Raw genomic sequence first — 12,500 nt, 5'->3', positions numbered from 1 at the left:
TGATGCTCCCAGCAGGCGGGCAGAAAGAGCACAGAGCTGGGACCTCACACCCAGCACACCATGAAACCCCTCTGATAGAGAGGACTGGCTCCCTGAAGGTAACATCCTCTGAGAAGCAGACATCTTTAAAACACTTTGAGGATTTACTCTAGCCTGCCTGGGGTGCCATGTGGGCCGGGTTTGCAGATGTGCAGCTATTCTATTGGTTCCATTGCGCCAGGCAAGCTTAATAGACCACATATAAAGCATTTGAAATGCTGTCAACTTTGAATCTCAGGTCTTATGGGAAGACCACCTAGACCCCTATTCCATTCCATTCAGTTTTGCATGATTGATTTAGCGCAGCTGTAGCTAACTCAGACGTGTGTGTGTGTGTGTGTGTGTGTGTGTGTGTGTGTGTGTGTGTGTGTGTGTGTGTGTGTGTGTGTGTGTGTGTGTGTGTGTGTGTGTGTGTGTGTGTGTGTGTGTGTGTGTGGTGTGTGTGTGTGGTGCTGTAATGTAGCTAACTCAGGCAGCAGAAAAGCAGCAGAGATGAACATTTCTTCCTGGTCTAGTCATGCTAGCTATTTTTTAATATTTTTCTTAACCTCAACTTCAATATACTCTCCTGAAATCTTCCTCACCCAATGTGGAATGGATCTGCTATTTTCTTTACTTTTGAACCGAACCACCAACAGAAGCTAGCCAGCTAACTAGCTACTAGTCAGCTAGCCACTGCTAGTGGTCATCAGCTACCTTTAGTCCGGACAACTCTCGCCAGTCCGCACAGTGCGACTCAAACCAGAGCAAATCAGACTTATTTTTCTCCATATCTCCGGATTCCTACCGCAAGCTCTGAACCTCTTAACCTGGATCATCGCAGCTAGCTAGCTGCTATCCGAGTGGCTAACGTCTCTGTCCCGAAGCAAGAACCAATTAGCCTGGAGCTAGCCCATCTCCCAGCTAGCCGAAGAGGTCCATCAGCCACTCCTTGGGCTACAATACCTATTTTGCCAATTGGCCTGCACCCCGCCGACCCATCACAACTGAACTACCGACGTAATTCGCCTGAGGGGGTTTTTCGGCTGGCTCCTCCATCGTGACATCCCCTGAATGCTCATCTGCTAGCCTGATAGCCGCGTCCGCTAGCTGCCTAGAGCATCTTGGACTGTTAGCGGCAGGGTAGCCTAGTGGTTAGAGCTGCGGACTAGTAACCCGAGCTGACAAGGTAAAAATCTGTCGCTCTGCCCATGAACAAGGCAGTTAACCCACTGTTCCTAGGCCGTCATTGAAAATAAGAATTAGTTCTTAACTGACTTGCCTTGTTAAATAAATAAAAGGCCCATAGGACAAATTCTCTGGCCACTTAATTTTGCCAATTGGCCTGGGCTCATTTACCACACCCTGCCCTGCTGATCCATGACGACTGGTCTGCCCGAGGGGGCTACAACAGACTTCTTCCATCGCCCCTCTAAGGCCCTTCTGCTAGCTTGATAGCCCCGGCCCGCTAGCTGCCTGAAACGCTGTGTCTCTGGCCCGCCGAGCCACTCACTGGACCCCTATAATCACTTGGCTACGCATGCCTCTCCCTAATGTCAATATGCCTTGTCCATTGCTGTTTTGGTTAGTAATTATTGCCTTATTTCACTGTAGAGACTCTATTCCTGTACAATACGCCTTAGTTAACCCTTTAGTTCCCCTACCACTCATGCGGTGACCTCACCTGGTTTAAATGATGTATCTAGAGACAAAATCTCTCTAATCTTCATTCAATGCATACATTTACCTCAACTGTATTCACATCCTACCACACCTTTGTCTGTACATTATTCCTTGAATCTATTGTACCGTGCCCAGAAACCTGCTCCTTTTACTCTCTGTTCCCAACGTACTAGACGACCAGTTCTTATAGCCTTTAGCAGTACCCTTATCTTACTTCTCCTCTGTTTCTCTGGTGATGTAGAGGTTAATCCATGCCCTGCAGTGCCTAACTCCACTCCCATTCCCCAGGCGCTCTCATTTGTTGACTTCTGTAACCATAAAAGCCTTGGTTTCATGCATTTTAACATTAGAAGCCTCCTTCCTTAAGTTTGTTTTATTCACTGCCTTAGCACACTCTGCCAACCCGGATATCGTGTCTGAATCCTGGCTTAGGAAGACCACCAAAAACCCTGACGTTTCCATCCCTAACTGTAACATGTTCCGACAAGATGGAACTGCAAAAGGGGGCGGAGTTGCAATCTACTGCAGAGATCTGCCATCCTACAATCTAAGCTTGATGCCTTCAACAAAAATTATCAATGAACCCACCAGGTATAACCCCAAATCCGTAAACACGGGCACCCTCATAGATATCATCCTAACCAACCTGCCCTCCAAATACACCTCTGCTGTCTTCAACCAGGATCTCAGCGATCACTGCCTCATTGCCTGCATCCGTAATCGGTCTGTGGTCAAATGACCATCCCTCATCAGTGTCAAACGCTCCCTGAAACACTTCAGCGAGCAGGCATTTCTAATTGACCTGGCCCGGGGTATCCCGGAAGAATATTGACCTCATTCCGTCAGTAGAGGATGTCTGGTTATTCTTTAAAAGTGCTTTCCTCACCATCTTAAATAAGCATGCCCCACTCAAAAAATGTAGAACCAGGAACTGATATAGCCCTTGGTTCACGCCAGACCTGACTGCCCTTGACCAGCACAAAAAACATCCTGTGGCGTACTACATTGGCATCGAAAATCCCCCATGATATGCAACTTTTCAGAGAAGTTAGGAAACAATATACAGGGGCAGTTAGGAAAGCCAAGGCCAGCTTTTTCAAACAGAAATTTGCATCCTGTAGCACAAACTCCAAAAAGCACCTCCTCCCAGCTGTCCTCTGCACTGAGGCTAGGAAATACTGTTACCACCGATAAACCCGCGATAATTGAGAATTTCAAGAAGCATTTTTCTACGGCTGGCCATGCTTTCCACCTGGCTACCCCTACCCCGGTCAACAGCCCTGCGCTCCCCACAGCAACTTGCCCAAACCTCCCCCATTTCTCCTTCACCCAAATCAAGATAGCTGATGTTCTGAAAGAGCTGCAAAATCTGGACCCCAACAAATCAGCTGGGCTAGACAATCTGGACCTTCTTTTTTTTCAAATTATCCGCTGAAATAGTTGCAACCCCTATTACTAGCCTGTTCAACCTCTCTTTCGTATCGTCTGAGATCCCCAAAGATTGGAAATCTGCCGCGGCCATCCCCCTCTTCAAAGGGGGAGACACTCTAGACCCAAACTGCTACAGACCTATATCTATCCTACCCTGCCTTTCTAAGGTCTTCCAAAGCCAAGTTAACAAAAATATCACCGACCACCCGAATCCCACCGTACCTTCTCCGCTATGCAATCTCGTTTCCGAGCTGGTCATGCACCTCAGCCAAGCACAAAGTCCTAAACGATATCATAACCACCAACGATAAGAGACAATACTGTGCAGCCGTATTCATCGACCTGGCCAAGGGTTTCGACTCTGTCAATTATCACATTCTTAACGGCAGACTCAACACCCTTGATTTCTCAAATGACTGCCTCCCTGGTTCACCAACTACTTCTCAGACAGAGTTCAGTGTGTCAAATCGGAGGGCCTGTTGACCGGACCTCTGGCAGTATCTATGGGGGTACCACAGGGTTCAATCCTCTGGCCGACTCTTTTCTCTGTATAGATCAATGATGTCGCTCTTGCTGCTGGTGATTCTCCTCTACGCAGACGACACCCTTCTGTATACTTCTGGCCCTTCTTTGACACTGTGCTAACAACCCTCCAGGCAAGCCTCAATGGGCAGGTGGGACGGTAAAAATTGCAGAGTGCGAATTTCAAATTACAGAAATATAAATATTTAACATTCATGAAAATACAAGTATTATACATCAAAATAAAGCTTAACTTCTTGTTAATTCAGCCGCTGTGTCAGATTTCAAAAAGGCTTTACGGCGAAAGCACGCCATGCGATTTTCTGAGGACAGCGCCCGGCAGATAAAAGTATGAAAAACATTTTTCAACCAGGCAGGTGAAACACGAATGTCAGAAATAGCGATAAATGCCTTACCTTTGAAGATCTTCTTCTGTTGGCACTCCAAAAGGTCCCGGTTACATCACAAATGGTCCTTTTGTTCGATTAAGTCCTTCTTTATATACATAAAAACTCAGTTAAGCTGGCGCGCTCATTCAAAAATAATACTGTTAAACCAGTTTCAGAAAGGAGAATTTTGTCTCAGTAGTGGAGTTTAGTTATTAAGACTAATATGTCTCAGTAGTGGAGTTTAGTTATTAAGACTAATTTGTCTCAGTAGTGTGAATTTAGTTATTAATATGTCTCAGTAGTTTAGTTATTAATATGTCTCAGTAGTGTGAATTTAGTTATTGATGTCTCAGTAGTTTCGTTATTAATATGTCTCAGTAGTTTAGTTATTAATGTCTCAGTAGTGTGAATTTAGTTATTAATATGTCTCAGTAGTTTAGTTATTAATATGTCTCAGTAGTGTGAATTTAGTTATGAATATGTCTCAGTAGTTTAGTTATTAATATGTAACCACTAGGCTACCTGCCGAGACTGCTACCTGACTGGTTGCCTAGTGATTAGAGCGTTGGGCCAAGTAACCGAAAGGTTGCTGGATCAAATCCCAGAGCTGACAAGGTGAAAATCTGTCATTCTGCCCCTGAACAAGGCAGTTAACCCACTGTTTCTCAGTAGGCTGTCATTGTAATTAAGAATTTGCTCTTAACTGACTTGCCTAATTAAATGAAGGTTAAATAAATAAAACAAATATTTAAAAAGTAGTAGTATCTATGGAAGCATAGCCACTAGATCTTAGCTCTGAGACGACTGTCATCAGGAGATCCCTGACTTGACCTACTAACTAGTATCTATCAGACAGTGGAAGCATTGCCACTAGATCTTAGCTCTGAGACTACTGTCATCAGGAGATCCCTGACTTGACCTACTAACTAGTATCTATCAGACAGTGGAAGCATAGCCACTAGATCTTAGCTCTGAGACTACTGTCATCAGGAGATCCCTGACTTGACCTACTAACTAGTATCTATCAGACAGTGGAAGCATTGCCACTAGATCTTAGCTCTGAGACTACTGTCATCAGGAGATCCCTGACTTGACCTACTAACTAGTATCTATCAGACAGTGGAAGTATAGCCACTAGATCTTAGCTCTGAGACTACTGTCATCAGGAGACGCCTGACTTGACCTACTCACTAGTATCTATCAGACAGTGGAAGCATAGCCACCGTGATGCAGAGGCTGCATCCTCATCAACCCCACTGTTTCCAGACACTAAAAACACACCATCCTGGAGCTGTGTGTCTTCCCTTGTCACAGAGGAGGTTGTGGGGATTAGAGCGTTATCAAATGGCACCCTATTCTTTAAATAGTGCACTACTTTTGACCAGGGCCCTGTGGCGCACCTAGTAGTGCACTATTTAGGTGTAGGGAGCCATTTGATACACAAACAGTGGATCTGGCTGTCTGTCATGGCGGTGAAAACTAGTATCTATCAGACTGGCATAGCACTAGATCTTAGCCAATCTGTCATGGAGATCTGAGCCTACCTAGTGCTATCAGACAGGGGAGCCACTAGATCTTAGGGGGAGAGACAGCGGCAGTCAGGATGGATGCCGTAGATCTTAGCAATATGTTCAAAGACACGCCGCAGGGGCCAGCTGTCACCAAGCGGCAGGCCTCTCTGTTCCCAGTTAGCTAGCGCGATGTGTTTCCAGCATCCTGCCAGCATGGCGTGTCCAACAGATGAAAAACGCTGTGCCTTATGAGCTGTGTAGCCAACCAGAGAATCAGTCACGGAACTACTGTTCTGAGAAAAGACAGAGACAGGCAAATCATTTGTCCACCACTTTGGGCACGTCACAATTCCACACGGACATATTTCCTGAGACGGTCACAACATTGGTATTTCCTGGTCACAACATTGGTATTTCCTGGTCACAACATTGGTATTTCCTGGTCACATCATTGGTATTTCCTGGTCACAACATTGGTATTTCCTGGTCACATCATTGGTATTTCCTGGTCACATCATTGGTATTTCCTGGTCACAACATTGGTATTTCCTGGTCACATCATTGGTATTTCCTGGTCACATCATTGGTATTTCCTGGTCACAACATTGGTATTTCCTGGTCACAACATTGGTATTTCCTGTTCACAACATTGGTAGATTTCCTGATCACATCATTGGTATTTCCTGGTCACATCATTGATATTTCCTGATCACATCATTGGTATTTCCTGGTCACAACATTGATATTTCCTGATCACATCATTGGTATTTCCTGGTCACAACATTGGTATTTCCTGGTCACAACATTGGTATTTCCTGGTCACAACATTGGTATTTCCTGGTCACAACATTGGTATTTTCTGGTCACATCATTGGTATTTCCTGGTCACAACATTGGTATTTCCTGGTCACAACATTGGTATTTCCTGGTCACATCATTGGTATTTCCTGGTCACATCATTGGTATTTCCTGGTCACAACATTGGTATTTCCTGGTCACAACATTGGTATTTCCTGGTCACATCATTGGTATTTCCTGTTTCCTGGTCACATCATTGGTATTTCCTGGTCACATCATTGGTATTTCCTGAACTACTTTCTGGTCACAACATTGGTATTTCCTGGTCACATCATTGGTATTTCCTGGTCACAACATTGGTATTTCCTGGTCACATCATTGGTATTTCCTGGTCACATCATTGGTATTTCCTGTTTTGGTATTTCCTGGTCACATCATTGGTATTTCCTGGTCACATCATTGGTATTTCCTGGTCACAACATTGGTATTTCCTGGTCACATCATTGGTATTTCCTGGTCACATCATTGGTATTTCCTGGTCACATCATTGGTATTTCCTGGTCACATCATTGGTATTTCCTGGTCACAACATTGGTATTTCCTGGTCACAACATTGGTATTTTCTGGTCACATCATTGGTATTTCCTGGTCACAACATTGGTATTTCCTGGTCACATCATTGGTATTTCCTGGTCACAACATTGGTATTTCCTGGTCACAACATTGGTATTTCCTGGTCACATCATTGGTATTTCCTGGTCACAACATTGGTATTTCCTGGTCACATCATTGGTATTTCCTGGTCACATCATTGGTATTTCCTGGTCACATCATTGGTATTTCCTGGTCACATCATTGGTATTTCCTGGTCACATCATTGGTATTTCCTGGTCACAACATTGGTATTTCCTGGTCACAACATTGGTATTTCCTGGTCACATCATTGGTATTTCCTGGTCACATCATTGGTATTTCCTGGTCACATCATTGGTATTTCCTGGTCACATCATTGGTATTTCCTGGTCACATCATTGGTATTTCCTGGTCACATCATTGGTATTTCACAACATATTTCCATTATTAGCCCTTTGTCTAATAATGGCTGTACTGAGAACAGGTTGAGAAGAGTAGCTGAGATGACGTGTCTAAACTCTATAAAAACGGCTGTACTGAGAACAGGTTGAGAAGGGTAGCTGAGATGACGTGTCTAAACTCTATAAAACGGCTGTACTGAGAACAGGTTGAGAAGAGTAGCGGCCATTAAACGCACCTGGCCAGATTGAAGACATCATCGATGAGCCCCGCCCTGTTGCCGACAGATATGATCTACGGAGAGAAAAGGGTAAAAGGTGGAACGGTTTTCAGATTTTTCTGCTTTTACATTTTTATTCAAACCTTTAATGGTCCAGATGACGAGGAGGAAGAGGAGGAAGAGGAAGAAGAGGAAGAAGAGGAAGATGAAGAAGAGGAAGAAGAGGAAGATGACAAAGAGGAAGATGAAGAAGAGGAGGAAGAGGACGATGAAGAAGCGGAAGATGACGAAGAGGAAGATGACAAAGAGGAAGATGAAGAAGAGGAAGATGACGAAGCGGAAGCTGAGGAAGAGGAGGAAGAGGAGGAAGAGGACGATGAGGAAGAGGAAGATGAAGAGGAGGAAGAAGAGGAAGATGAAGAAGAAGAAGATGACGAAGAAGAGGAGAAAGAGGAGGAAGAGGATGATGAAGAAGAGGAAGATGACGAAGCGGAAGAGGAGGAAGAGGAGGAAGAGGTCGATGATGAAAGAAGAGGAAGATGACGAAGCGGAAGAGGAGGAAGAGGAGGAAGAGGACGATGAGGAAGAGGAAGATGAAGAGGAGGAAGAAGAGGAAGAAGAAGATGACGAAGCGGAAGAGGAGGAAGAGGAGGAGAGGACGATGAAGAAGAGGAAGATGAAGAAGAAGAAGAAGAGGAAGATGACAAAGAGGAAGATGAAGAAGAGGTGGAAGAGGATGATGAAGAAGCGGAAGATGACGAAGAGGAAGATGACAAAGAGGAAGATGAAGAAGAGGAAGATGACGAAGCGGAAGAGGAGGAAGAGGAGGAAGAAGAAGATGACGAAGCGGAAGAGGAGGAAGAGGAGGAAGAGGACGATGAAGAAGAGGAAGATGAAGAGGAAGAAGAAGAGGAAGATGACAAAGAGGAAGATGAAGAAGAGGAGGAAGAGGACGATGAAGAAGCGGAAGATGACGAAGAGGAAGATGAAGAAGAGGAAGATGAAGAAGAGGAAGATGACGAAGCGGAAGAGGAGGAAGAGGAAAGAGGAAGATGACTAAGATGGAAGATGAAGAGGAGGAAGAAGAGGAAGATGAAGTTGAAGAAGATGACGGCGAAGAGGAGGAAGAGGAGGAAGAGGACGATGAAGAAGAGAAAGATGACGAAGCGAAGAGGAGGAAGAGGAGGAAGGGGAGGAAGAGGATGATGAAGAAGAGGAAGATGACGAAGCGGAAGAGGAGGAAGAGGATGAAGATGAAGAAGAGGAGGAAGAGGACGATGAAGAAGAGGAAGATGACGAAGCGAAGAGGAGGAAGAGGACGATGAGGAAGAGGAAGATGAAGAGGAGGAAGAAGAGGAAGATGAAGAAGAAGAAGATGACGAAGCAGAAGAGGAGGAAGAGGAGGACGAGGGGACGATGAAGAAGAGGAAGATGAAGAGTAAGAAGAAGAGGAAGATGACAAAGAGGAAGATGAAGAAGAGGAAGAAGAGGAAGATGAAGAAGAAGAAGATGACGAAGCGGAAGAGGAGGAAGAGGAGGAAGAGGACGATGAGGAAGAGGAGGAAGAAGAGGACGATGAAGAAGAGGAAGATGACAAAGCGGAAGAGGAGGAAGAGGACGATGAGGAAGAGGAAGATGAAGAGGAGGAAGAAGAGGAAGATGAAGAAGAGGAAGATGACGAAGAGGAAGAGTGTCCTACCTCAGCGTTGGTCATCAGCTGTCCAATGAGGAGCCTCCAGTTGTGGAGGTCGTAGTTCACCCGGAAGTACCTAGTCTGGTTGATGTTGCCTAGCAACCACATGTCATCGTCCATCCGGCCCACTTTGTGTGTCTCTGTAAACAAATAAACATGATGGACGTGTTTAATGGTTTACTCTATATTTACAGTGCTATATATACAGAGATGATGGACAAGTTTAAAGGTTTACTCTATATTTACAGTGCTATATATACAGAGATGATGGACAAGTTTAAAGGTTTACTCTATATTTACAGTGCTATATATACAGAGATGATGGACAAGTTTAAAGGTTTACTCTATATTTACAGTGCTATATATACAGAGATGATGGACAAGTTTAAAGGTTTACTCTATATTTACAGTGCTATATATACAGAGATGATGGACAAGTTTAAAGGTTTACTCTATATTTACAGTGCTATATATACAGAGATGATGGACAAGTTTAAAGGTTTACTCTATATTTACAGTGCTATATATACAGAGATGATGGACAAGTTTAAAGGTTTACTCTATATTTACAGTGCTATATATACAAAGATGATGGACAAGTTTAAAGGTTTACTCTATATTTACAGTGCTATATTTACAGAGATGATGGACAAGTTTAAAGGTTTACTCTATATTTACAGTACAGAGATGATGGACAAGTTTAAAGGTTTACTCTATATTTATACAGAGATGATGGACAAGTTTAAAGGTTTACTCTATATTTACAGTGCTATATATACAGAGATGATGGACAAGTTTACAGGTTTACTCTATATTTACAGTGCTATATATACAGAGATGATGGACAAGTTTAAAGGTTTACAGGTTTACAGTGCTATATATACAGAGATGATGGACAAGTTTACAGGTTTACTCTATATTTACAGTGCTATATATACAGAGATGATGGACAAGTTTAAAGGTTTACTCTATATTTACAGTGCTATATATACAGAGATGATGGACAAGTTTAAAGGTTTACTCTATATTTACAGTGCTATATATACAGAGATGATGGACAAGTTTAAAGGTTTACTGTCTATAGTAACAGACATGTTTAAAGGTTTACTGTCTATAGTAACAGACATGTTTAAAGGTTTACTGTCTATAGTAACAGACATGTTTAAAGGTTTACTGTCTATAGTAACAGACATGTTTGAAGGTTTACTGTCTATAGTAACAGACATGTTTAAAGGTTTACTGTCTATAGTAACAGACATGTTTAAAGGTTTACTGTCTATAGTAACAGACATGTTTAAAGGTTTACTGTCTATAGTAACAGACATGTTTAAAGGTTTACTGTCTATAGTAACAGACATGTTTAAAGGTTTACTGTCTATAGTAACAGACATGTTTAAAGGTTTACTGTCTATAGTAACAGACATGTTTAAAGGTTTACTGTCTATAGTAACAGACATGTTTAAAGGTTTACTGTCTATAGTAACAGACATGTTTAAAGGTTTACTGTCTATAGTAACAGACATGTTTAAAGGTTTACTGTCTATAGTAACAGACATGTTTAAAGGTTTACTGTCTATAGTAACAGACATGTTTAAAGGTTTACTGTCTATAGTAACAGACATGTTTAAAGGTTTACTGTCTATAGTAACATAAAAAGGTTTACTGTCTATAGTAACAGACATGTTTAAAGGTTTACTGTCTATAGTAACAGACATGTTTAAAGGTTTACTGTCTATAGTAACAGACATGTTTAAAGGTTTACTGTCTATAGTAACAGACATGTTTAAAGGTTTACTGTCTATAGTAACAGACATGTTTAAAGGTTTACTGTCTATAGTAACAGACATGTTTAAAGGTTTACTGTCTATAGTAACAGACATGTTTAAAGGTTTACTGTCTATAGTAACAGACATGTTTAAAGGTTTACTGTCTATAGTAACAGACATGTTTAAAGGTTTACTGTCTATAGTAACATAAAGGTTTACTGTCTATAGTAACAGACATGTTTAAAGGTTTACTGTCTATAGTAACAGACATGTTTAAAGGTTTACTGTCTATAGTAACAGACATGTTTAAAGGTTTACTGTCTATAGTAACAGACATGTTTAAATGTTTACTGTCTATAGTAACAGACATGTTTAAAGGTTTACTGTCTATAGTAACAGACATGTTTAAAGGTTTACTGTCTATAGTAACAGACATGTTTAAAGGTATATTTGGGGTTGAAATGGGTCGGAACCTTTCCGGTAATTCTCCGGAATGTTCCATGGGAAGTTTTGCCCTGGGATTTTGAGAATTTTCTGAAATTCATCAAAAAAAAGTTAGCTTTTGAAAATGAGCCTTTTTTTGTGGGATACACATAAGGTAATTCTAGGTACTGTGGCATATTTTGGATAAACAATTCCCAATTCAATGGAATTACAACCCTCTGCATGCACAGTGCATTCTTCCATCACATGTACAGCTGATTCTCAAGATCTTGCACACTAATGAGATGCCATTGAGCGCACACTACTACACTGTCTGAGCCAAGGACTACATGTTTTCTGGTAAGTTTTATTTTAATACTGGGTGGGGTGAATATATTTTATATGACATACATTATTTTTTTGTTAACTAGTAAATAGTAGCCTACAGCAAAGTGTGGTTAAATCATTTCTAACTTGTTAACAATTTCCTGCTAGTTAGTTTTTGCTACCTTGAGCCTGCTAACTGAGGAGTGTTAATTCACCTGTTTCCATACATATTTAATTTTAATACTATGTCTCTTAACAGACAAAGGAGTTGTTTAATCTAACTGCTTAACTATTTATCTGTATATATAATTGTATTTTTTTTTTTTTTTTTAAATGTTCTAATCTTTACAGGAAAATGCCACGGGCACTATCTGATGTGGGAGACATTTTACTGCAGCTAATGTAGAAGGGAAACACTGTGTACATTTGCAAATACTGTGCCAAATCATATGGGAAGAATGCAACAAAGATGCAGAATCATCTGGCCAAGTGCATAAAGTTCCTCAGCACTTATAACAAGAAAACACTGACACAAGTCCCTATAGTTCTATTCGAGGTGAAAATGAGGAATCAGACACATTATCAATGTTAGACTGGACTATCCTGAAACTCTCTTGTAAATATACAGAGAGCATGGAGCTGGCTGTAGAGTGGACCATCCTGAAACCCTCTTGTAAATATACAGAG

General features: G+C 41.9%; 1 protein-coding gene across 1 annotated transcript in view; it reads right to left on the bottom strand.

Annotated features, from left to right (window-relative positions):
* Positions 1-12,500, bottom strand: part of LOC127925366 (thyrotropin-releasing hormone-degrading ectoenzyme-like) — a 78,168-nt gene that overhangs the window by 57,477 nt on the left and 8,191 nt on the right. Inside the window, exons 2-3 of the mRNA XM_052510257.1 lie at positions 9,304-9,437; positions 7,623-7,678 (exon numbers count right to left, since the gene is read on the bottom strand). Of these exons, the coding sequence (XP_052366217.1) occupies positions 7,623-7,678; positions 9,304-9,417 (170 nt within the window). The 5' untranslated portion in view covers positions 9,418-9,437. The remainder of the gene's footprint in view (positions 1-7,622; positions 7,679-9,303; positions 9,438-12,500) is intronic.

The sequence above is a fragment of the Oncorhynchus keta genome, unplaced genomic scaffold (assembly GCF_023373465.1).
Source record: "Oncorhynchus keta strain PuntledgeMale-10-30-2019 unplaced genomic scaffold, Oket_V2 Un_contig_5502_pilon_pilon, whole genome shotgun sequence".
In the NCBI taxonomy this organism is placed as follows: domain Eukaryota; kingdom Metazoa; phylum Chordata; class Actinopteri; order Salmoniformes; family Salmonidae; genus Oncorhynchus; species Oncorhynchus keta.
This window is presented reverse-complemented; position numbering and strand designations above follow the sequence as displayed.